Source organism: Ostrea edulis, chromosome 1, assembly GCF_947568905.1.
Source record: "Ostrea edulis chromosome 1, xbOstEdul1.1, whole genome shotgun sequence".
Taxonomy (NCBI): Eukaryota; Metazoa; Mollusca; class Bivalvia; order Ostreida; family Ostreidae; genus Ostrea; species Ostrea edulis.
The window spans coordinates 81544860-81572513 of NC_079164.1; the positions used below are offsets into that span (position 1 = coordinate 81544860).

Below are 27654 nucleotides of genomic sequence, written 5' to 3' on the forward strand. Positions count from 1 at the left end.
TGACACAAGTCTGTAAATTGCACACGGTGACTGTCACTTGTGTCGATGAACAACAATAGGTTTTACGCCTGAACAAATAGTTTGAACACTAGAACAGTCGTTGAGAGTAAGTAATCCGGTAAAGCAATTCTTCGTTAAATTGTTGATCCGTGGCATTGATCTCTCACTGACAGACAACAGGATCTGAACTGATATTTCTTTCATTATGCTACTTTTATACTGCGTGATCAGGGACCCATAAAATCGTAAAACATAAAAAATTGAAATTTAAAACAAAAACAATACACCCGGTCGTTAAAATCTTAACTCCTCTAACAAAGTAGACGAATGTTTGTAGCAGACTGACTATAAAATTTAGCCATTATGTGGAGAAACTTTCGCACAAATCTGTTCAATTTTCTGTTCAAAATTATTTCAGAAACTGGTAGCGCATTTTAAAGTTTCCTTGGATCACATCTCTTCCATGGATAAATAACACAACACAAGGTAAGGGGTATTTTCGACAGGATGTGTCTAATTCTAATCGTACTCTCCGTTATCAGAAGATTTGTGGTTACCTGTCTTGCTGGCTAATTGTTCTGACTATTTATGATTTCATGAAACACATCAGTAGAATGTGGGTGTTATAATCATGGGTGGACTGCAGCACATTTTTACATGTATTATCACAGTTTTTGACATGAAATTATGCAAAAATTTTGCATTTATAAAGCTCTCTCTCTATATATATATATATATAAAAAAAGACAATTCTTGACCGGAAATTACTAAACTTAACAATAGACAAAAGAAACTGAATGGTTTACGAAAATTGTACAAAAATTGAAAGAAATGGTAAAGTTCATTTCATTCCGGTAATTTTTTGTTTTGGGATTTACATTGTGCGTCTTATAATTAGCCATATCTACCCACTTCGATGTTCAATTAGCTTCTTTAACACATGTTCCAATAAACTTGTTTTATAAATTGCAAATATAAAAGGATCAAATTTCACCAGTAAGAGCGTGCGTAGTGAACAAAGACAATCACAAGTGCAAACAAATCAGGTAAAACTTGCATCGAATCGTGTAGAAATATCAAAATGCACGAAACGGCGTAGATAAAGGATTCACTCTTTTGTGCTTTGTAGGTTTAATATGGCGCAACATGGAGAGTTGCGTAAAAGCATCAGCTTAGAAGAAGAGGGTTCAAAGCACGCCAAGTTGCTGTCTTCGTTCAAAGCCGAGGAATCAGCCTCTGAAATCATCTCGGTGAATCCATTCGAGTCCTGGGTCGCCCCCGTTGCAGCCCAGAAGGTAGTTCTGTATAACGACAATGGCGAGAACGTCAGAGACATTGATGTTACTTTCAAGATCCAGTGCTTCGGCGTCTTTGATAGAAAAAACTTTATACTGAGTGATTACAGCGGCAAATGTATCTATAAGCTGTCGCACGAAGGCGAACTTACAAAACTTGTTAGTACGTCTCCTTTCAGTCCAAATGGCATCCGGGTATTTTCGAATGATCGCGGATTCGTCGTTTGTATGGTGGGAACGACTGGCGGAAAAATCGTGCGTTACACACATGATGGAAAGTCCCGCACCAAGACGTACCAGAAAGATGAACGCGGACATCCTCTCTTCAAATTTCCACGCAGAGTCGTGGATAACATGAATGAAGATCTCATTGTCGTAGACATCATGTTCAAATCTGTTATCTGCGTTAACAAAGAAGGAAATCTTCGTTGGGTTTACAAAGGCTCTCTCGAGAGTCGGAAGAATGGGATCGACTTCGATCCTTGGGATCTGACGACAAATTCCAAAGAAGAAATCATCATATCGAACACTAAGCCAAATACTATCGACATTGTCAACAAAGATGGGCTGTTCATGATGTATCTGGTTACCAAAATAGATGGTATATCTCATCCTCTGGGAATCTGTGTAGACAGTGAGGGCAAACTATGGGTGGGGCAGGCGTCAGGAAAGGTGTCCATCTTCAACTATTTAAATGAGGGATAGTGAACGTCTTTACTACACAGGATGTCTGGTATCATAAACCGGACTTCATTTTTTTGTCTTTCTGGATTTAGAATAGCTTGGATAACTGTGGTGTGTGTGTTTGTACTGAATAATTCACAGGCGTATGTTCAATAAATATATAAGACTAAGCATATGTAGCTAACTGTACATGCACATTTGATATCGTGTGCATCGACAATTGTTCTTGCTGTTCTTTTAATCGCAAACGGAACATAAATGAGCCGAAGTTGGATGAAAAACAAAAGGCGAAATTCAATCCGTTAACAGTTTTGATCTAGTGTTTCACTATGAACTTTCAGAGCTGAAGTTGTAGCCCCGAATGTGCAAAATTCATTGGCTGTTTGACTCCGGTGACCTATTAATCTGCGTCCATCATCGCGGGTTACGAATTTAACGTTTATTACCATTCCAATTGTTTTCAAATTTGGTATGAAGCATCTTTGGGACAAAGAGGATATAATTTGTAAATTTTAGGGCTCCTGTAGGACCCTAGGGGCGGGGCAAACACTGCCAAGAATTGACCATTTCCAAAACTATTCTCACCTGTAAGACAAACTAAATGCACAGCCATGTAAAACAGGAAGACCTCTACCAAAATTGTAAATTCCATTATACCTGGGATAGAAGTTCAAACTCCAGGGCGGGGCCAAACTTAGCATATAATGTAAAACATTTAAATGACATCTTTAATGTTATTAATACTGAATGAAACTAAATAGATATTTAGAATAAACAGGTAACCCTTGACCACAATTGTAAGTCTCATGATCCCTGGGATATAGGGGTTTTTGGTACCAAAGTGGGACCAAACTGATTAAATGTGTACATTAACAATTGAAGATTTTTAACTTCTAGATAACTATCCTTCCAATTCTTTTCAAATTTGGTATGAAGCATATTTGGGACAAGGGGGACATGGATTGTAAATCACAGGACTCCTGCATCCCCGTGGTATTAGGGGCTTGACAAAAATTGACCAGTTTTAAAATTCTTCTTTTGTAAAACCACACATCTGTAAAAAAAAAAAAAAAATAGATAAAATAAAAAAAATAAATAAATAAAATAAATGTATAGTCATGTAGAGCAGGAGGGCCTTTACCATAATTGTAAATTTCATGATCCCCAGGGTAGAAGTTCTGATTGCAGGGCGGGATCAAACCTGGCGTATATTGTTTATGTTTAAAACATTTTAAAATAACATCTTCTTTAATGCTATTGATGCTAAATTGAAACTAAATGAATATTTAAAAGGAGCAGATAGCCAGCCTTTTACCAAAATTGTAAATTTCATGATTCCACATCGTCGCAAACCACAGGTTATTGTTTCATTCCTAGTTTGTGAAATAGAATGAAACAATAACCCGTGGTTTGATGGTTCCAGTGGTAGGAGTTTGGTACCAAGGTGGGACCAAAATTGCCACAGTGATTAAACATCTCTCTCATTTGAAATACTTCTTTAATTCTGCTGATATTGTATAAAAACTAAATGCATGTTTTGAAAAAGGAGAAAGTGACGTACCAAAATTGTAAATTTCTCAACCCCAGAGTTCTGACTCTTGAGCATGAACAGAATAGTTATACAGTGAAACCTGTCTAATCCGACATGTACTTGGAGACATTTTAAAAAGTACAGTGAAACCTGTCTAATCGGACATCCACTGGGAGACATATTTTTGCCGGAACATACAGTGTGTCGGAATAAACAGTGTAAAAACAATGAAAAGATAAGATTGAGAATAAAAAGAAGGGTCGGAATGCCCAGTGAGACGGAACACTCAGGTGTCGGGTTAAGCAGTTTTTACTGTACCGTGATATTGTGTAAAGTTTTCTATCAATATGGACACTTTCGGAGGTATTTATGTATTAAGAACACACCTTGTTTTATAATACTGCTGCTGAATATTAGCATTTAGTTTACATAAGTAGAACAGGAAAATTGTAAATTTCATAGCCCTCGGGACTAGTACTTTTCACAGTTAATGGGAGTTTATAAGGCATATTGCTTCTCCTCCTATATGGCTTATCGGATAGACTTGAAACGTTGTACAATGCTTCATTGCCATTCGTAGATGTGCATATTGTCGGAACAGAAGGATCCAATTATTTTCTTAAATGTTATAGTGGATTTAAGAGGGGTGGATGATGTAAAATAGCTTGTGAACACTTCTCCGATATGGCTTATCCGATAGACTTGAAATTTTGTATGATATTTCAATGCCATTTGCAGATGTGCATTTTGCAGGGACAGGGGGATCCAATTGTTGTCCTTAAAGTTATAGTGGATCCGAGGGGTGGAGGGTGTAAAATAGTTTGTGAACACTTCTCGTATGTGGCTTATCGGAGTTGATAATGTCTATGTTCCTGCTCATGCTTTCTCCTCCATACCATGCAGCACATTAAAGGGAGGAGGTTTCATTTGGAGCACTCCCAATTTGGGGAGACATTTGTTTTTCATAAAAGCAATTTCTAGTTATTACGGTTCCTGTGATCTGATAAAAAAAAAAACAACAACAACAGACGCTGGTGTAGAAAGTCCGTACCATCATCAGGTTGGGGTGGAAAAAAAATATTTTCAAAAATATAGAAATTAAATTTCTAACGAACATTCACTAATTTGTATAAATCGGTACGACGCTACATGTTCCACGAGATAATTGATTAACATTGCCAACATGTTGTTCCAAAAAACTTCTATCGATTGATTGATTTTATATTGTTTAACGTCCTTCTTAAGAATTTTTCACTCATATGGAGACGTCACCAAGACCGGTGAAAAGCTTCAAATCGGCGCTTACGGCCATTGAGCAGTGAGGGTTCTTTAGCGTGCCACACCTACTGTGACACGGGACATCCGTTTTAAGGTCATTTCCGAAGTACCGTGACATTCACACCTGATGCCGAGCGTTTGGCAATGGAACTGCCACTACCTGTTTTAAAGACTTAAGTCTGTCGGGGCCGGGATTCGAACCCCGAGCTTCCGCATGCGGGGCGAACGCTCTACCTCTAAACCACCGAGGTGGTCCAAAACTTCTAAGACCCAAACAATAAAGTTAATTTCTAAGCATATTCAACCAGTTTGTACAATATTTATTTTGTGTTTCATATTCACATAATCATTGTTCATAGCATGATTTTAACATTTGTAAATTACACCAGTATATATATTTCAAAATTCGAAAGTTTTCTTTGGAGTTACATTGGTATACGCCAATTCAAATTAAACCGTTAAATTATTTGTAGATTTTTAAAGCAACTTAATTATTTTTTTTATATATTCTTGCTCAATATGTAGGGCTTTATGAAATCCCAATGTTTCACATCCACAATGACGAAGAGAACTTATTTATGTATCAAATAAAATCAAATGAAGAAAGTGGGGTCTCAACATATAAATTATTCTCCTTCACCCTTCTCCACAAAGAGAATGTATAATTTTTAGCTTTGGTAGCAACTGATGTAAGCGTACAGTCAAATTTACCATTGTATTTAAAATTCACACCTAGATACGTAAATACATCAACAATACCAAGCACAGCATTATCATTGAAACACTTTTCAAAATCTCTAACTTTTCCACCATTTCGAAAAACGACCTTTTTGTTTTGCTGACGTTTACCTCTATTTTTCAGTCATCTGTATATGACTTCAAACTATCAAGCATTTTCTGCAGTCCCTGTACACTTTATGAGAAAATAACAGTATCATCCGCATGTAAACGTTAAAAAAAGATTCAAATTCTGAAGCGGAAATCTTTCACATCTCTCTCTAAATCATTAATAAATAATAAAAATAACAGCGGTGAGAGTTTCACATTGCATAACACCTGTTAGTAAAGAAAATTATTCAGACAATTGGTTATTAACTTTCAGAGTCCGCTGCTCCTTCGCTTGACGTTGGTGAAGTCCCGGTAAGTGTTAGCGATAAAAAAAACTCTCACTACTGACCCAGAGCGCTCATAATAGCGAGCGTTAACGACTAGGACAGAGAAAATTAGAGTCCACACATATACGTACAAAATGGATTGTTGTCGTCGAAAAAAACCCAACTCACATTATCCTAATAACCGTCCTTTTTGATCTCGCAAAATAACGTTTTGCTGATTTGAGATTATGAACTTACGTGGATTTTATCCTAAACCTGTGCCCCCCCCCCCCCCCCCCCCCCCCCCCCATATTAGCGAAATGCAATATCGATCATAGCCGGGCAAGACGATATATGTGATGCCACGGTCTATGTTTTAATGTCATGATACGAATGAAGCAGTGGTGGGTCTAAATTAGGAATTGTTTGTACAATGAATATGCAAACCTATAGTGTTTCCGCATCTAAAAATTGCAGCTGCTCACGTTGAATTCTGGTGACCCTATATTGCCCTAGAGTTAGTTTAGCATGACTGCATACATGCACAAAGTAAAAATAAGCCATGCCACTTTACTTACTTACTATGACAGAGAAATTGTACTTATAAATGTTTATGAAAAAATGTATAAATTGTAAGCATATAATGAAGTGAACACAGGCTTTCACATGGGTATCGGTGTGCGTGATGTTATCGGTTTTAACTTTGAAAAGAAAAGAAAAAGGGGGGGGGGATTCTAACATGTAACAAACTTGATTCTACAACTATTTACAATATGCGAATGCTGAAAATTTATATTTAATCAAAGTATTAAAATACGGGATTCCGTACAGCGAGATATTATTCTTCTTCCAATAATCTGCATACCACCTCTGGTGTATTGTCGCAGATTGTTCTTTTGTGCAGCACTCTGATCGTTTAAAAAAGAAAGAGTTCAAAAACACCGTGGGGATCCGGGTTAGAATAGATCCTCATTACCCCTTTCTTGTCGTAAGAGGCGACTTTAGAATGGGGTGGTCTTTCGGATGAGATCGCAAAAACCGAGGTCCCGTGTCACAGCGAGTGTGGCACGATAAAGATCCCTCCCTGCTCAAAGGCCATAAGCGCCGAACATAGGCCTAAATTTTGTAGCCCTTCACCGGCATTGGTGTTGAATCCATATGAGTGAAATATTCTCGAGAGGGACGTTAAACAATATTCAATCAATCAAAAACACCGACTGTCTTTTAAAACTAACACGAAAATTGGAGCACGTGTACCTTTAAAATGAGATATCACTACTTATTGCATGGTCACTAGACTGAACAATCTAAGAAGAATTCCAGTGTGATTAAAATAAAACCACTCACTTTGCTCGACATATACAGACAGTCGCACACAGCGTATATTACATCAGGCGAAGTGAGAGTCCACCCTTTGCACAATAGAATAGAATATCATTGATTTCCAATTCTGGACCCATTAAGGGTATTCAGAACAATATATCATGAGTATTGAAAAAAATAAAATAAAGTAAAATAAACAGGGCAAGAGATCCAAATGATAGCGCTCCTGAAGGTGAAACTTAGCAGGCTTATACATTATGTACATTATGTATTATTTAGCGGAACATGTATACTAATAGTACTTCTTCAATTGGTAATATCTAAGAAATTCAATAGCCGCTGTTTACAAAACAACAAAATCTCAGGAAAATACCAAAAAATCTTTAGCTGTTTCGACACTGGATTGTCCGATAAACGGTCCCTTCTTTCCTGCCAACAAATTTACATCGAACTCGTTATGCTAAAAATGGCGGGAAGAAGCTGTCAAAGTGGATGTCCCTGTGGTGGAAGAGGATGATGATGATGAACACACCAGTACTGTACCCTGAGCAGACATTAGACTTGAAATGACAATTAGAACTCAAGTAAATAAACTTAGCGGTAAAGTAAGCTAAGATCAGTGAACGACCCGCTCAGACAGGACGACAGGTACGTAGGCCGCGGCAGGACGCACTTTGATGTGATCCTATATGGTGTCCAGAGAGAGCCATGTGCAAAAGCGTAACACACACCACGTCGTCGCGCCCTCACACAACAAGCTGCTGTGCAAATACACAACGCACTGTCACGCTAACACACCGTTACAGCGAATTACAAAAGACCGGTTGAGTTTTCAATTGCCTGCTGGATTGATCAATAGACTTTACAATTTGGTCAGCCAAGAATCACATTTGGTCTGAATTTAGGTCATAAAGTTACTCAAGCGTAGATTGCTTTTACAGGTAAATCTGAGTTGATTTCAGTATCTTTTGCAGCTAGTTATTTTTTAAAGTGAATATCAATAAAATTAAATTTGATTATATTTCTCTCTCAAATATACATTTGATTACTTTAACAATTTTTTTTAAACTTTGATTACTTAAAAAAAAAATTAAACTTTGTATTAACTTTACTTTAACAATTATAAGTAAAAAAAGGTGCACTCTCTTTATTTCTCTCTCTCTAATTTAAAACATTATTTCAAGTGTTTCTAAATCAATAAATCTGGAATAAAATCAAGTTTGATTATATTTCTTTTTCAAAAAATTTTTTGATTACTTTTAGTATTGAAAAAGGTGCACACACACTCACTCTCTCTCTCTCTCTCACATACAATTTTTTTTATTGTGATTAAAATGAACTTTACTAAACTCTCATCAATTTCACTTAATAAATTTTCATTAGACATCTCACAAAGTGTCCACATGTACCATTCATCTGTTTGTCAATCTATATTTGAGGTCAGTCAATTCATATCTCACAAAGAAAACTTCAAGAATACTCTTCTATTGTTACTGTTTCTGACCAATAGAATTCTTGTTATTTTAGCTAAACCATTCAGGTTCAGTCTTCTATTGTTAAGTTATTCTATTTATAGTTTTCAGGGTTGTTTAGTGTACATCTACCTAGCTGTGTATTTCTTTAGGAATTTCACAACACCTATTCAGCTTAGAACCATGAAAAAAATAAAATGGGGAGATATTTTAGAAATGGAAAAGAAATTTCCGAAGAAATAAATAAAGAAATTAAATTCTTTTCCTAAAATAATCAGTAAAACTGCAGTGTTAAATTATTTTATTTACGGGGTTGTCACTCACACTGAGAAAAAAAGTTGTCAATTCTTTGTCATACCTGAGTAACTTCGTGACCTAAATTCAGACCAAATGTGATACTTTGCTGACCAAATTGTAAAGTCTATTGATCAATCCAGCAGGCAATTGAAAACTCAACCGGTCTTTTGTAATTCGCTGTAAGCTAATGCACAACGCGCTGTCAAGCTAACACACTGTCGCGCTATACACAACACGCTGTCATGCTAGCAAATTGATTTTGCAGTCAATCGCGTTCAATTGTGTAGTGGCGTGTTAGCTTGACAGCGCTTCGGCATGTTTTGTATTAGCGTGATGGCATGTTGTATGTTAGCGTGATCACGCAATGGCGTGTTTGTGTGACAACGCGATGGCGTGTTGTGTATTAGCGTGATAGCGCAATGGTGTGTAAGCGTGACAGCGCAATGGCATGTTGTGTATTAGCGTGATGGTGTGTTAGCATGATAGTGCGTTTTAAGAAACGTGCTATTATGCTTTTGCACATGACCCTATCCGGACACCATATGAGCCTCCCTCAGGAGAAGAATCTATTATATATTGTAACTTATTTGAATAAAGACTATACCACTTTGATTTATCTTGTACTCTGTAGATCTATAGGCGTAGACGATGTATAGGCATAATGGACACTTTTCGTTGAACAGCTGTTGAAACGGACACTTTCAGAGAAATCAACAGACACTTTCAGAGAAATCAACGGACACTTTCCACTGAATTTCCAAAATAAGAATGGAGTTCTTGACAAATGAAGTCTCTTGTCGAAAAAGAAAGCGGTAAGTTTTTTTTAAGGAAGGTCCCTTCTACTGGACCTACTTGTGATTTTTCAAAAATTTACGTTAAAATACACTGTACTTAGATTGCTCATATGACGGTATGATGAAAACAAAAAAGGAGAGGGTTGTCAATATTATTAATAAAATAGTTGCATTACTGCATGTGGAATAAAAACATTCTTTGAATTACAGATAATCTTAACTTGTAATACCCCGTGCATGCCATCAGTTACATAAATAAGTATCTCTGGTTATATGTGTGGATTAGATGACAGGAAATGGAGCAAAACTGAACCCATAGTCTATTCAAATGTCAATGTTGAAATATTATTTCTTTTCATTAATTGCATCCTGGTAAATGTACTTATGTAAACAGCTAGTATACACAAAATGAGTAATATCTTTGTATACTTATAATATTGCATGTATTAACATCTGGACGAAATGTCACACGAGTAGTCCCCTAGTTACTTTCGACTTGCACAGAATATCAGTTGTACATGTATATTGCCCTACATAAGGGAGGTATTGTTTATCGCAATGAATTTGGTATTTTAGCCAATTGCACTTTATAATTTGACCAAACGTGTTGTCATGTAGATAAAGACCACATACAATGAAGGTATTTAATAGTTTAAATTGGTGATATATCACAATATGAGATAAATGTAGATATTTTCTTAGGTATACAAGGAACTTGGCAATGCTAATGAATTTCAAAACTGCATGTGCAGCAATTCCAAACGAAAACAGACCCTTATTTCCTTTTTTAGGCAACGGTCCCTTTCTGTCACACAAACTATTTGGCACTGGACCTTTTTAGATTTTGTTAATCATTGAATTGAAAAATATATACAGTCATGAACTTTTATCAGTGGGTTACAGATCAGTTTTGCAGGTTTTTAGACCTATTGCAATTGGTTGTCGTCCATCGTCGTGCATTAAAAATTGAACATTTTTAACTTCTACTTGATAACTGCCAGTCCAATTCTTTTCAAATTTGGTATGAAGCATCATTGGGACAAGGGGGCATGAATAGTAAATTTCATGACTCCAGCACCCCTGGGGCCCTCGGGGCGGGGTAAAAACTGCCCCGAATTAACCAATTTTCAAAAATGAAGAACTGCACATGTGTAAGAAAAACTAAATGGATAGTGATGTAGAGCAGGAAGGCCTCTACCAAAATTGTAACTTTCATGATCCTCGGGTTAGGGGTTCTGACCCCAGGGTGGGGTCAAACTTTATATGGTGTTTATGTGTAAAGCACTTAAATAACATCTTCTCTAGTGCTATTGATACGAAATTGAAACTAACTAGATATTTAGAAAGAACAGGTAGTCGTTTACCAAAATTGTTAATTTGATGATCCCAGACGTTGGGATATTGGTATCAGGGTAGGGCCAAAATGTTCAGTTATCAAATGTGTGAACAATAGACATTTTTAACTTCTTCTTGATCTTCTTGATCACTATCATTCCAATTCTTTTCAAATTTGGTATGAAACATCTTTGGAACAAGGGGGACATAATTATGAATTTCAGGACTTCTGCACCCTTAGGTCCAAGGGGTCCGGACCCCCCCCCCCTTTTTTTTTTGTGGACCAAAAAGTTTAAGAGTTATATCAATTTTAATGAGTCTTGGAGTCAAAATGATATGAAAGGTGGTATCCACCAATTACATGTAATTGCATCATTCAAATGTATCAACACCAATGTATCATTTAATTCTAGGATAAATAAGACGACACACTGATATATATTTATGATATTTTCATCAGATACAAGTATCACTTAAGAATTCTTAAAAAGTATATGTAACATAAAAGTTTTGTTTAAGAAATAGACAGTTTGAAGTGAAAAAGATGTGTCAGGAAATGCTCAGAATGCAGGATTTTTGCACTGTTTATCCCATAGCTTCAGGGGGCCTAGGTGGCCCCCCATACCCCAGGCCTCTTGGAAGTAACCATTGAATCAGCCCTTTTTTTATTTCACTGCAAAATCAGATCTGAATATTGCAATACACCGGTTTCGAGATACGTCCGAGTTATTTCCCTATGGAGAACTCTCGTACATAGTAAGGCGCGAAAGAATTTGTTTACTCGCGGGAGTGGGACAGATATTCATCACAGTGTAAGTGAATATACTCAGTAAGTTTCTCACACGCTGTTTGATAACCCGAATTCGACTGATACACAAACTCAGTAAGTGATAAGTATTTAGGGAGTAATTAAATACATAGAATTCTTATCCTATCACGTTATTTCGCTGGTCATAAGTACCATATCCAAGATATTTCTTGCAAATATGACATTGTTTGTATGTTTCCTCTTCGGTAAAACATTTCTTTCGATAGTATTTAGTATTTCCCACATTTACATATTTAAAGAGAAGCCGCGTTTAATACATTTCATCGTCTTCCTCGTTGGCTGCATATCCACTCTGTCCCACTTAGGCATTCAAAGTTCCACTAAATGCATCTCCTATACAGAAGAGTTCGTATCTCGAAACTGGCGTATTAGAATGACTGAATTCTGAAAACAAGTAGTAAATAAGATTAAACATTTTCATGTAGAAAACTATCTCAAGATCTCCCTTATGATGTTATGTACACAAGCAAAGGATGTAAATTGGGTAGGGGTAGAGGTTGTGAAAAGTTTCTAAAATATCAAGTGCTACCCCCCCCCCCCCCCTTTTACAAATTCCCGGATCCGCCTATGCATGGGTAGAGGTTGACTCCAGGCTGGGGCCAAACATGGAATATAGTTTTTATGTGTAAAACCATTGTGCTGCTTCAGGTTGCAGCCAAGTTAACCAATCAACATAAGGTAAAGTTTCCATCCTTTATTGTTGGCATGATGGTGAAAAGCTGTAACAAATGAAATAAACGAAAATAAGTGTCTGAATCAAAGTGTCGTTTACATCTACATAGCTGAATAAAGGTGAGAACGGGCTTCCATAGAATTAATTTGTTATAGATATTATACAAATAATAAATGAAACATCAATCCAAAACTTTCTAAATAACTTAAATACACAATAAAGCTGTCTAGAATTAAGCCATGCAGAAATATATGTATGCACGTACACAACAACCACGACTACAACTCTGATGTTACGATTCATCCCGGTTTGAAATAATTTACACAGCTAATGTACGAAAGATAAAATGTTAGCGGTACAGAGATACACAAAAATGTGAACTTACACTGTGGTCAGCCGCAGATATATAAACAAAATAAGAAAAACGTAGCAAGCCGCAAATCATGCAGTTTACATCTAAACCGGAAAAAGGAAAGTTCCAAAATGTGATAGGTATGGAAGCCAGGACAGAACAACCATCTTCACAAGTCAAGGGTTATTGATTCATTACCTCACACTAACATCTTCACAAGTCAAGGGTTATTGATTCATTACCTTGTTACTTGTTAACGAATCAATAAACCTCGACTTGTGAAGATGATAGTGCGAGGTAACGAATCAGTAACCCTTGACTTGTGAAGATGTTAGTGTGAGGTAATGAATCAGTAACCCTTGACTTGTGAAGATGTTAGTGTGAGGTAATGAATCAGTAACCCTTGACTTGTGAAGATGTTAGTGTGAGGTAACGAATAAATCCTTAACTTGTGAAGATGTTAGTGTGAGGTAACGATCAATAAACCTCGACTTGTGAAGATGTTAGTGTGAGGTAACGAATCAGTAACCCTTGACTTGTGAAGATGTTAGTGCGAGGTAACGAATCAGTAACCCTTGACTTGTGAAGATGTTAGTGCGAGGTAATGAATCAGTAACCCTTGACTTGTGAAGATGTTAGTGTGAGGTAACGAATAAATCCTTAACTTGTGAAGATGTTAGTGTGAGGTAACGATCAATAAACCTCGACTTGTGAAGATGTTAGTGTGAGGTAACGAATCAGTAACCCTTGACTTGTGAAGATGTTAGTGCGAGGTAATGAATCAGTAACCCTTAACTTGTGAAGATGTTAGTATGAGGTAACAAATCAATAAACTTCAACTTGTAAAGATGTTAGTACGAAGTAACAAATCAGTAACCCTCGACTTGTGAAGATGGTGTAAAACATGTAAATAACAAAAAAAATTCTATATTTTCGTAACTAAACAGTTGTGTGACCATTGAGGCCTGTAGGCCTCATATTGATCTCTAGTCCGAAATATCTGACGTTTTTCTGGCTTTTTCAGCTCACCTGAACCGAAGGTTCAAGTGAGCTTTTCTGATCGCTTTTTGTCCGTCGTCTGTCTGTCCGTCTGTCTGTTAAACTTTTCACATTTTCGACTTCTTCTCCAGAACCACTGGGCCAATTTCAACCAAACATGGCCAAAAGCATCCTTGGGTGAAGGCCTTTCAAATTTGTTCAAATGAAGGGCCATGTCCCTTTCAAAGGGGAGATAATCACAAAAATGCAAAAATAGGGTGGGGTCATTTAAAAATCTTCTTCTCAAGAACCACTGGGCCAGAAGAGCTGAAATTTAACTGAAAGCTTCCTGACATATTTTCAGATTCAAGTTTGTTCAAATCATGGTCCCCGGTGGTAGGATGGGGCCACAAGGGGGGATCAAAGTTTTACATACAAATATATAGGGAAAAACTTTAAAAATCTTCTTCTCAAGAACCACTAAGCCAGAAAAGCTGAGATTTACATTAAAGCTTCCTGACATAATGCAGATTCAAGTTTGTTCAAATCATGGGCTCCGGGGGTTGGATGGGGCCACAATAGGGGATCAAAGTTTTACATACAAATATATAGGAAAAATCTTTAAAAATCTTCTTCTCAAGAACCACTGAGCCAGAAAAGCTGATTTTTACATGAAAACTTTCTGACATAGTGCAGATTCAAGTTTGTTCAAATCATGGCCCCCGGGGGTAGGATAGGGCCACAAGGGGGGATCAAAGTTTTACATACAAATATATAGGGAAAAACTTTAAAAATCTTCTTCTCAAGAACCACTAAGCCAGAAAAGCTGAGATTTACATGAAAGCTTCCTGACATAAATGCAGATTCAAGTTTGTTCAAATCATGGGCTCCGTTGGTTGGATCAAAGTTTTACATACAAATATATAGGGAAAATCTTTTTCTCAATAACGACTGAGCCAGGAAAGCTGATTTTTACATGAAAACTTTCTGACATAGTGCAGATTCAAGTTTGTTCAAATCATGGCCCCCGAGGGTAGGATGGGGCCACAAGGGGGGATCAAAGTTTTACATACAAATATATAGGGAAAAACTTTAAAAATCTTCTTCTCAAGAACCACTGAGCCAGAAAAGCTGAGATTTACATGAAAGCTTCCTGACATAAATGCAGATTCAAGTTTGTTCAAATCATGGGCTCCGGGGGTTGGATGGGGCCACAATAGGGGATCAAAGTTTATATACAAATATATAGGGAAAAATCTTCTTCTCAAGAACCACTGAGCCAGAAAAGCTGATTTTTACATGAAAGCTTTCTGACATAGTGCAGATTCAAGTTTGTTCAAATCATGGCCCCCGGGGGTAGGATGGTGCCACAAGGGGGATCAAAGTTTTACATACAAATACATGTATATAGTTAAAATCTTTTTCTCAATAACCACTGAGTCAGAAAAGCTGATATTTACAAGAAAACTTTCTGACTTAGTGCAGATTCAAGTTTGTTCAAATCATGGCCCCCGGGGGGTAGGATGGGGCCACAAGTGGGGGGGGGGGGGTCATAGTTTTACATACAAATATAGATAAAAGCTTTAAAAATCTTCTCAAGAACCATTGGGCCAAAGAAGTTGACATTTACATGAAAGCTTTCTGAGATAGTGTAGATTCAAGTTTGCAAAGGGTAGTTTGGGCCATAATAGGGACTAAGGTTTTACATGCAAATATATATGGAAAGTCTTCAGATATGGGCCAAGGTGACTCAGGTGAGCGATGTGGTCCATAGGCATCTTGTTATGATTTTGATATTTACCGTGCCAGGAAAACGGTAAATATCAAAATCATAAAAAAGGCCAGGAAAACGTCAGATATTTCGGACTAATTGATCTCTTGACCTTGGGGTTTGAGCTATTTTTGAAAACTTTAACCTTGCATTGGTTCAAGCGACGGGGCTTTCATACTGAACACATGTGTATTCCTTGTGACAAGACTTCTTTTGATACCAAAAGAGTTTGATAAAACTTAGATCATCGCTTTTGAATTGTTAGTAATAGGACTTTCATATTTCACATGTGTATTCCTTGTGATATTTCTCTTGGTACCAGAATTACTATGCTGCCATACTGGGCATCAGTGTTTCACAAACACATTTTGTGGGTTTTTGTCTTAACCTTTTTGTGATTATGCAAGTTCCACCACAATATGTTGCACACTTTAAATTGATTTTATGAAAACTGAAGAGATTCACCACGAATACTTCAGTTTCAAAAACATAAAGCACTTTGAAGAGGCAAGGTAGTTGATTTATAGATCTAAAGTACTTGAAAAGTGTAGCCAGGTGCTCGAAAATAAAGTGGTAGGTCTAACCAATTTAAGTACTACAATCCAAATATCTGTTAAAATGTGAAAGCTAGCACAGTGGACCAAAAATGTTCACATTGTGTGAAAACCAAAAAAATATATATGTCTAAAATGTTCACATTGTGTGAAAACCAAAAAAATATATAAGTCTGAAATGTTCACATTGTGAGGGGGAAAAAGTCTAAAATGTACACAATGTGTGAAAACAAAAAAATATATATGTCTGAAATGTTCACAATGTGTGAAAAAAAAAAAAAAATATAAGTCTAAAATGTTCACAATGTGTGAAAAAAAATACATAAAAGTCTAAAATTTGAAGAAAGGAAATTTTTTTTTGATGAAGAGTTGCATTTCTTTCATTAATCTACAACAGAATGTTGTGAAAAGTGGGATTTTCAACTTGCATCTTTAAAACAATAAAGGTTCTCGCATCTTTGAAACAATAAAGGTTTTACCTAGCATTATGAATTGATATCAGATTCTTCCTGTATGGATGGGGAAAAAAATCAATGATGCCATATAAATGTTTTATTTCTCACAGTTTGACATGGCGACAACTGATAATAAATGAGAAAACTTGAATACAAGAATTGATTTTTCATACAATACTTATTTTCTTTTTCTCAACACAATAGATATTGGGCTTTCATGATGCCAGTTAAAGGTAAGAAAATCAGTTGAGAAATTCTACCATGTGTACACTGTAGGTATAAGTTTGTGATTTCAGACACCTTGATAAACATGAGATCAGACATTGTTCTCCAAACTGAAAACTTTCATAATTAATCTTGTGTACAATGCAGTTCGTTTCATTCTTTACCAGTTTTAAATTGAAGAGGTCGTGAATTCCATTTGTGAAATATTATTAGCTCAAGTGAGCTTTAATTTCTTATCAAAATTTGTATGTGAACTGTTGTTCACATTTTCATCTCTTTTTTTTCAGAACCACTGGGCCAATTTCACCAAACTTGGCTCAAAGCATCCTTAGGTGAAAGACTTTCAAGTTTGTTCAAATGAAGGGCCATGCCTCCTTGAAAGGGGAGATAATCACAAAAATGCAAAAATAGGGTGGGGTCATTTAAAAATCTTCTCAAGAACCACTGGGCCAGGGGAGCTGAAATTTACATGAAAGCTTCCTGACATAGTCCAGATCCAGTTTGTCAATAGCATGGCCCCTGGGGGTAGGATGGGGCCACAATAGGTGATCAAAGTTTTGCATGCAAATATATAGGGAAAAATTAAAAAAATCTTCTGAAGAACCACTAGGCCAGGAAAGTACAAATTTACATGAAAGCATTCTGACTTTGTGCAGATTCAAGTTTTTTAAAATCATGGCCCCCGGATGTTGGATTGGGCTACAATAGGGGATCAAAGTTTACATACAATATAGGGAAAATCATTAAAAATCTTCTTCAGAAGAATTATTGGGCCAGAAAAGTTTACATTTATATGAAAGCTTCCTGACATAGTGCAGATTCAAGTTTGTAAAATTCATGGCCCCTGAGGGTAGGTAGGGGCCACAATAGGGACTAAAGTTTTACATGCGAATATATTTGGAAATCTTTGATATGGGCCAAGGTGACTCAGGTGAGCAATGTGGCCCATGGGTCTCTTGTTTATTTCAATTGAGACATTGCTTCAGAAAGGTATCTGAATGATTTGATTTTTAGCTCATCTGGATGGAACCTTTTGGCATACTTAAGTGTTTTTAGCTGAATTTTCTTTTTAAGCCTTTTCTGAAATCGCCATACTAATAAAATCTTGAATTGTTGTTTTGTTTTCTTTCTTTCTTTTTTGGCCAGGTCACCGGAGGTACTCGGGTGACCTTTTGCTATCTGTTTTTGTTGATCACCGTGCGTCGGTTGTAAACTTTTAAACATTGTTCTCTGAAACAGCTGAACCCGTATTTCAACTGATTTTGGTGTATTAATATGTTGACGGAGCATGTAAATGTCTTGGAATGTTTGTACAGGCCATAGATTTGTTTAATATGGAGAAACATTAGAATGAAAGTCAATTTTGATTGCAAAAAAAACAACAACAAAAAACAACCCCCCAACCCAACATCCAGTTCTCAATCTTGGAGAGAAGCATCCATTGCCCATCATAGCACAACACTTCAAATTCAAATTTTTCTTCATGTAAAGCTCAGGTGATTGTGTAGGCCCTTGGGCCTCTTGTTCAAAGAAATGTTATTATGCCATATTCAAATCATTTGTCGGATTTTAGTAGTAAAACGTCACATAGAATCACACAACAAGCATGCAGTGCACTAGCTACAGACTTTAAATTAAAGGTCTTGAGATATGATTATTTTCCTTTTAAAAAGAATTGGCCCTTTCACTAGGAAAAGCTTTCTTTATTGTCCATTAAACTGGCGAGTTAAGCAGTCCTGTTTTAAACCTCTGATTATTGTGGCGGAATAAAGGTAACACAGTGAATATAAATTATATAGACAAGCATTTTAAATATTAATGAAAGAACAGGGTATATGATGAACAGTACTCTCCAATCAATATAATGATGAATATGATGTTAACAGCTTGGAAAGATATGTTTTCATTACAGCAATATGCTATTTCCAGCCTGTAATTAAGTTAATGATGAACTTGTGCACCAGTGTAATGGAGAACAAATGGTATGCATTTAGGTGAGTGGGTATAGGAGGGAGAGAGATGACTTCTGTGTTGATAGAGCTAAGTACTCGCACCGTACCTGTCATGTGATAGGTATAGTGTATGTATTGATGGTACGACTACTGTATATACTGATACTTTGTTACGGAACGATCGTGAACTCCTGCAGTGCCTATAGATTTGTACTTGGGATATATGATAATTTTCAGGGCTTGATTATAAAGGTAGGAGAAGTTATGTAGGAGATTTGAAAGTCATAACATTTTCAGCATCTTCTCTTTGTATTTGAAATCAATATTATGGTCTTTGGTATTAAAGCCTAATTTTTCGCGTAGATAATGGACATTTGTTTAGCTAATTTATTGAAGACCTGATGCATTACATTGTGTCAGAAATCAGATTGTACATTGGCAGTTTAATTAAGTTTTAAAACTATTTGAAGAATTAACTGATTTTACATATTACGTTTAATGTAGAGAGAGTTTTAAAAAAAAAAATTCAGCACCAATATTTGGCCATGGGGAGACAACTGCTACTGGAATCCAGTCCTTTATCCATCACTTAGTAAGAGTGTCTATAATTGAGTGGTTTAAGTAAATACATTATGAATAATCACTGCTGCGGTGGCACTATGGGGCAGTGTATTAGCTATTCATACTTTTATCTAATGTCAATCAGATCATGAAAATACAGCAATTTAACTGTATTTAAGAAGAGGGAATGTAAGGACCTTCACTATTTACAGCAGTTAATTGGTATGATGTGTCGAGAAATTTAAAAAAGATTATCTCATAATTTTTTTTTAATTTCCCAATTACTAGACCCAACTATACTGCATGAAGAAAGAATAACCATCTAAATTTAGCAGTGGTCACTGAATCAGAGGGATTGAGAATTGGCACTAACACCCCCCCCCCCCCCCCCCCCCCCCCCCCCGCACACACACACAATTTTGCAGTTGGTATTAGATTCATATATTCTAAATTAAAAAATTGAAAAGTTGACCTTTCAAATTTTTGTTTTTATGCTGTACGTGTAATAGGAGATTTGGGAGCATATAGTTTTTTATCAGTCCGTATGTGTATTTCTCAAAAAAAACCTTTGGCCAAAACTTTTGAATGGATGTTGATAGGGCTTTCATTTTCTTGTAAAAAGACCTTTATTTTCGTACTAAACTTTTTGACCTCATTAACTTGACCTTGGAGTTGACCATACAGGGGCATCTGCAGTGTTTCATAAACATATTTTGTTACTTTTGGAAATGATATTTTCTTTTAAGTATTAAAATATTCAAATTCGAAATGCAACTCTTTCTAATAAACTGAGTATTGTGTTTCGGTTTGGAGTTTGAACTAAGAAAAAGAAACTATGTATAGGACTATGTATAGGTTAATGTCCGAGTACCTCTCCATTTCTTATAAGTAATGGGGCCATGGCTCCAAAGGGACCGAGGTCCATTGCTTTTAAGGAATGGAGAGGAATGAGCTAGGACATTGACCAACTTAAAATCCAGTCCCAGTTTAAATCTAATTATAATTGTAACTCATATTAGGAAATTCTTTCAATAAATTATAAAAATTCAGTTAAGGCCAATTCATCTTAATTAGTAGATTATCATCCGGGGTCACAAAAAAATGTGGGGCGGGTGTAAGGATTTTATTTTCCCAAGGGAAAAAAATTAATGACAAAAGGCATCACACAAAGTGTTAATCAAGTTAACATTCAAAGAATCCTTGGTAGAAGATATAAAACCAACATTCTGTGACTTTAATCATTCACTCATGTCACTGGGAAGCAAGTTTGTTTGAAATTGTAATTTTTTTCGAAAAAAAAAAAAATCAGGGTGGGTCCTTTTTTGAGAGGCGGGTGGGGATGATAATCTATCAATTAATTTTAATTGGACTTAAATATCAGAATTATATATACTAGTATAGAGTTTTATCATATGAAACATCTGTTGTTTAATTTTTCCTTCTCGGTGGATAAAGCTTCTGCCTGTCATGTGAAAGGTCTTGGGTTCAACTCTCATCTGTGCCTTAAGTTTTAATATGAAAATTATTAATGGGCAGGGGGATTGAAGGGAACCTGTTCATTAAAAAAAAAGCATATTTAACTCAATGGAACATTACTAAGTAGTTGTCTGAATCTCTCCATTCCTGAAAAATAATGGAGTGCTATTACGATAGAATGACATCACAGCTGGATTTTAATGGCGGGATATAATAGCCTAGCATTTTCATCACGACTGATTCCTGTTTCTGAGATCTATATGCCACAAAGTCTACCAAAACTATTTTCATATACACTGTATGTGCAATATTAAAAATATGATGATTAACATACACAGTCGACTCCACTTATACTGAAGTCGCTTATATTGAACCATCAGTTATATTGAAGTAAAAATAAATCCCCAGTAACATTACATTGTATTTGCATAGTTCAATATCGATTATATTGAACTTTGGATATAATGAACAATTCAGGTCAGTCCCCTGAATTTCAGTATATCCTGAGTTGGCTGCATATCTTACTTTGATTGTGGTCAATTAAGACATGCAGCCCATATTTTTCTGACACCAACCTGCTTAAAACATTATTTTCATCTCAACTGATTCATATTTTCGAATATGACATCAAAAAGTTGGTAATATTATAATATATGTTGTCCATAAATATTGTCAAAAATATGTCAGTTTTTCAAATAGAAATCATGGGTCACGTCACAAGCATCAACCAAAATTATTAATTTAATTGTGATCAACACATGCAGCCCATACTCCCAGATTCCAAACAGCTTAGAAGAATAGTGAATTTTGGCCATCTGAATAAATATGACAGTAAATGCATATATTTGTGTTGATGTAAATACGGGTAGTTAATTCATGAATCTGCATTATTTTATATATCCCACCTCCTTAACAACACATAAACAGTTCTGTTATTTATGTAGACAGAAATTAGAACAAGAATTAAAATAGATGGGAAGTGAATCTTGTATTTATTTATTTATTTTGATTTTTACTTTAGTATTTTGGTAAAGAATAAAGATGATGTTATGATACCAAATTATGAAAAAATCCTATTTGTTCACGTTTGTGAAAATATTATTTTCACTCCACAAATGCTTTCATTATGATTCAAAATCAAATTTTTTTCTCACTTTGATGAAATTCTCCCTTATAAAGCTTATTACAACATAGCTATGTCGTAGATGGCTTCCAAAACATAAGGAATTGATGTAAAGAGTCATATAAGTCGGCATTCCTCTCAAATTCAATTGCTCTGCATCTAATTTATGAATTGTTTTTGAATTTGTCCAGTCCATTGTTTTCTGTGAGTGAATTAACACTTTGGGATTAAACTATTTGATTGTGTGTAATGTTGCATGTATACAAAATACTTCAAAACTAAATAGATTTATTTAGCAAACATTTGTAGATAAGAATGAAATATATTGATACAGGAGTGATTTAACCAATTAAATAAGCTTCAAGATAGTGTTGCATTATAATGTGCTTCTTGCATTATGTCAAAAAATTGATAAAGCATGAAATTTATTAAAGTCTCTGGATAAATCATCCAAAGGTTCTAATCTTGCAGCATATTTTCATTTTGTGCATGATTAAAAGCACGGCAAAAAAGATAACAAGAACGTTTTGATCTTGAAAAATTGCTTCAGACAGAGAGAGTCACAGAGGTATATCTTCCTTGTCCATGTCAAGGCCGCGTTTGACGCAAGTGGGATGAAGTATACTAAACATTATTGGCAGATTCCTAGAAGTAATTATCTGCTCACAATTATTAGCTGTATGATCTCTACCAGCAAATGGTGGGGGTACAACTTGCTCCTTTGATTTGGGTTCCCTAAGTAAATAAATAAACTTGATTTATGATAGACTTTTTCAATACAAGATCAGATGAGCAAGAATTTAGAGCCACTTTTTATAAAAATCTTTATTTTACTCTACAATTATTAATTCATTTAGTCGTGCAATTTGTTGAGAACTGCCAAAAAAACCATGGCCCTCATAGCTAACTGCTGCTAAAAGGCTTCTGCTTAAATTGGACAATTTCTGTAATGCACCACCAAGTGACGAGTTTTCAGAGATCAAACTATGAGAAACAGGTTGAAGTATTAATTCTCACTAGAGAGCTATCACACACAATTAGTGTTATAGTCGAATTCCAGAATGAACCATTTACTCTTATCAAAATTCTGCTACACAGGCACCATGCAAGTATTTAGTACACATTGTTTTTCTGCTGAAGGCTGTTGCAGAAGGCAGTCGACATTAATCATTTGAAAAGGGCCCTTGAGATCTTACCTTGAAAGTATTCTTTTACAATTGAAAAGCAACTCAGAATTTGAATTTTGCTCTAATTGTATGTGAACTTTTCATTAAAATGGAATTTCTGATCAGAAAAAACCTTCAGCTGATGAATGGAAGTTTTCATAGTTTCTAATCTGTTGAGTTTACCTTACCAGTGCTTGAAATAACAGATCAGAACATCTCTAATTAAGTTTTAATGATATTTTGTTGTTCTTCATGGTCACTGAAAATGACCTGATGTAAGTAGGTCAAGGTCACCTAAATTATGGAACTGAATTAAAGAGAAAATGGTGCTGCTCAGATCAAGGTGGTACACCTGGGAAGATTCAGCTGACCTTAACTCATGACAACAGTCAGCTGACCTTAACTGTCATGACAACAGTCAGCTGGCCTTAACTGTCATGAAAACAATCAGCTGACCTTAACTGTCATGAAAACAATCAGCTGATCTTAACTGTCATGACAACAATTGCTTCACTTCTTCAGAATACCATGCTATATTGGAGCTTACACAAACTACATCAGCTTGTCATTTGTTCATTACGTGTGGATCTTGTTTTAACACTAAATGATCGAAGCCTTCAAAGATTTTTTTGCCTGGCTCATTAGTAAATGTACATAGCACAGATGTTCTCAACATTCTAACTAGCTTAGTCAATTCCAGTACAGACCCTGGTCTTGATGTTATTTTCTACATCACAAGAAAAAAACAAAGCCTTGATGCTCTGATCACTGTTTATGGCTAAAAAATATACAAATTGAATTTTGAAAAGGGTAATTTAAGTGGCTTTGCACAGAAGTGGAACATTTTATGTTTTTTATTCTTCAAGGATGTGAGTATTGATCTGTAATTTAGGAGCCTGTTTGGTTTGGAAGTAGTTAATCTGGCACAATCAGCCCACTGATTATCTAACTGTTCGTTAATTCCATCTATTATTGCAGAGCAGCATTGTCTGTTGCTAATTTAAGGCCTTCCACACCGAATGAACTAGTAAATCACTGATCCCTCTGTCTACCATAGCATCTGTAAGGGTAAACAAAAAAAACCACTTCTAAGAATAGTGGGCTTAACTCTTTCTTACTTTCACATAAGAGAGCTGGATTTAGAATTAGTGTTTATTTCAGAGGGACTCAGCTGTTCCTTATCTATCACTGGCCTGATTTATCCCAATCACAACATAGACAAATATTGGCATCGCTTTGGCAGCGACTTCAATATGTGTTAATCAAAAGATTTCCCTCCTCTTCTTCGGATTGCTTCAACTTTAGATGTACCGATCGAGTGGTGGATTTTATTTCTGAAAGAAATGATTTGCTATTGATTTACAGTTCTTGTATCTTTCGGGCGTTTGAAAGGCATTAAATTCAACATGAATCGGAATTGGTATTAATAAAGACATGTATTTAAAGGAAGTGATAAGATACGGTATCGGAAATAAAAATTCAGGTTTTTCATAATTGTGATTGGCATCTACTCATAAAATCTAAATGGTAAGTACTTGGGTGCTTTAATTTGGTTTTTTAATAATTCAAATGAAATTTATTTGACTTTGATAGTTTCAGTTTGTTTGTTTTTTTAGTATATGAAGTAAAACTTAAGAATTCATACAGAAGATAATTTTTGTGTGCATCGATTCTCCAATTTTGCAGGATTCAATGTTCTTCATTTAATTGAAATAGGTTGTTACTTTCTACCATTTTTGTGTCAACTGCAGAGCATTATAATCATGTAGGGATGATTTTTGTCCATCTGTCGACCCATCTTTCTCTGTGGAGTCACACTTTTATATATGAGCATGATATGAAATTTTTACCATAAGTCCTTTCAGTATGAGCATTTGTTTCGTTTCAGTGCAGTAAACTGGTAGCCACCTCCTTGCCGCTCCATGCATTGGAAGCCCCCATTTTGAACTTGAGCAATCGTAAAATGAGTAGTTCAAACTCCAATTCCCTTGTGACTTACAGGTAATATTTTACATATCAACAGGTGTTATATATAACAATTCACTTGTGACTTACAGGTGTAATATTTTACATATCAACAGGTGTTATATATAACATTTGCCATCAGATGATACGATCTAATATTTTTTTGATAATTTTAATTCAAAGCAAAATAATTTTTTAATTTATACACCATAACTGGCATTTCCTGTAGCGCATAGCTAGCACCTGAAATGTTGGACATGTGAACTTTATAAGTGATTGTTTTCACTTGATTTGTCATAGGAAATATCTTGAGAATCATAAAACAATCAAAGATCTATGTCTATGGCATGCTTGTTTTTTAATGCACACAGTAGTTCTTACATTATGACATCAAAAAATAATTTTATATAGCCATTTAGTTAAAGTTTCATTCAAAATATCTACATGTCAAAAATGGAAAATATTTTTTTCAAATTTTGTTTTTAAAGCATAATAACATGTGATCTAATTATTATAAATACAGATATGTCTACTATTACATGTATTTAAAACACATCATTATATTTTTTGTATCGTGGACTATGCATATACATATTAAAATTCTTTGTGATATATGTCAAAATTTCCTCTAAAAATCATGAATTTTTAATCACAAACTTTTCATAAATGTATTCCAACGAAAAAGTAATAAACAAGCAGACCCGACAGAAGCAAGCATTTCTGTTTGAACTGGAAATTAACTGGGCCTATATAATGAGTTATAGCAGGAAGGCAGATCATGTTGTAGTCTTAGATGATATGTGTAATGTTTCTAGCAGCATCAAGTTATTTTCTTATACATCTCATGCAAATTTTGATATTGAAGTACATATATACATGTGTATATATAGGCATGGGAAGAATTATCCAATGAAAGGAGAATTTTTCAGATAATTGAAAATTTTCTTTTCTTTCTTCATGTTTAATTTTCTTTTTTGTTTTACAAAAGAGAGTTTTCTGAAGAAGTAAAATTCATAAGAATAGCAGAAATATAGGAAAGGAACAAACAGAAGAATTATTTTTTGTATTAATTTGTAACAATAAATGTACTTTATGTTTGCAGAAACTTAGGAAAGTCGGGTCTTCGCGTTTCATCAGTCGGACTTGGTAAGTCTTTAAAAATTCTATTTATGTCTGTGGTAGTTCCCAGAAACTCATGTTGTGTGCCAAAGTATCATCAGGTGTCATAGTATAGGTGTTTTGTGCAAGATACTTTCTGTTGCCAAAGTATGGGGTTTTTGTGTAAGATACCATTGAGTGCCAAAGTTTAAGCAGTGTGTGCACTGTTGTGGCATTTGTTAGAACAAAACTCTAGCTACATTTCCTTCTTTATGAGGTGTTAATTTTTTAGGATTTTCTTTCATTTCTTGACTGTAGATTTCACTATGATATGAGTACTAATGATTACTTGGGCATTCAGATCAGTATTTAGCTGCGGCCTCTTGTCAATCAAACGATGCACATTTCCATACTAAATCTCATAATTATTATATGAAAAATTCAAAATTTGATAGGAAAGAGGACACTTTTTGATTTCTGAGTGATTATTCTTTAACAATTGGACATTCTGTTGCCAAAATTCTGAATTTCCTCAAACCTCCAGTTTTGTAATGAAATATCCAGATTAGAATCTCTGTTTTATGTCTTTCCGGTGCTTCCATTTCACTTTGTCTCTGAATTAACTGTCTAGTTTGAGAGCATCCTCCACAAAGTTTGTTTATCCTGGCGTGCTTTGATGTCAGCTATTCTATGTATAAACATCAAAACTCTTAGGTGGTCATCCACATGGAAGGAGAAATATTGGTTTTCCTGCCACGTTTGGGAGCTTTTTTTTTTATAACAACTAAAACATAGAATGATTTTAAGGTGGTAGAGACATCAAATAGTCTTTAATAAAATAGTGTGGATTTTCTATATTGATTGTACATTACTGATTTAAGCACTGTTCATCCATCGTACTTTGTTAATATCTCGTCATCACCTGGGCACCTGCCACAAACATGAAAAAGGGAATACATTTAATGCAGCTTAAAATTTTGCAAGGCTGGAGCCCGGATTGAAGTATGAATAAGGAATTATGGAATGAAGACCTGTAGTGAATGTGTTGGGTTAACTGGTCTTAATCTAGCAGTATTTCCAGTAAAAAGCAAATTATTGTAAGAATTAAGGCATATTTTATCAGAGTCTACTTGTACATTGATTGGTTACTGATACACAGGCCCCTAGTGGCTGTTTTCAAAGGAGTTCTTGACTTTGAGTGAGAGTTCTTGACTTTTTCTCCTGTAAGTGGTTCCTAAAAGTCTTGTGTTTTTCTTGTTTCTTATGCCTTAGGCTCAGCTTTATTGACATCTACAATAATCAGCATAAAATCTTGAACGATCTATCTAAACATATCTAAACATGAAAAAAACAGAAACGTAGCATCATTTGAT

At 35.4% G+C, this 27654-nt stretch overlaps 2 protein-coding genes and 1 long non-coding RNA gene across 7 annotated transcripts in view; all 3 read left to right on the top strand.

Annotated features, from left to right (window-relative positions):
- Positions 1-193: 193 nt before the first annotated feature.
- Positions 194-2150, top strand: LOC125679042 (uncharacterized). The gene is made up of 2 exons (XM_048917945.2): positions 194-486; positions 1130-2150. Exon 2 carries the CDS (start codon positions 1137-1139, stop codon positions 1998-2000), a length of 864 nt encoding a protein of 287 aa, XP_048773902.1. The 5' UTR covers positions 194-486; positions 1130-1136; the 3' UTR covers positions 2001-2150.
- A 5517-nt stretch (positions 2151-7667) lies between these two features.
- Positions 7668-17340, top strand: LOC130054150 (uncharacterized). The gene is made up of 3 exons (XR_008802442.1): positions 7668-7853; positions 9606-9786; positions 16920-17340. It is a non-coding gene; the product is annotated as an uncharacterized LOC130054150 (long non-coding RNA).
- A 1291-nt stretch (positions 17341-18631) lies between these two features.
- LOC125678969 (voltage-gated potassium channel subunit beta-2-like) overlaps positions 18632-27654 on the top strand; it is a 45978-nt gene continuing 36955 nt past the window's right edge. Inside the window, exons 1-3 of one of the 5 annotated variants that reach the window (XM_056162762.1) lie at positions 18632-19144; positions 25107-25219; positions 26286-26329. In XM_056162762.1, the coding sequence (XP_056018737.1) occupies positions 19031-19144; positions 25107-25219; positions 26286-26329 (271 nt within the window). In that variant the 5' untranslated portion in view covers positions 18632-19030. Of the gene's footprint in view, positions 19145-24327; positions 24746-25106; positions 25220-26285; positions 26330-27654 lie in introns of those variants that run through there. The other 4 variants (XM_056162765.1, XM_048917813.2, XM_048917797.2 and 1 more) reach the window with 4 other exon arrangements.

Coding starts and splice junctions, on each gene's coding strand:
- LOC125679042 (XM_048917945.2), top strand. CDS start 1,137: ATGGCGCAACATGGAGAGTTGCGTAAAAGCATCAGCTTAGAAGAAGAG.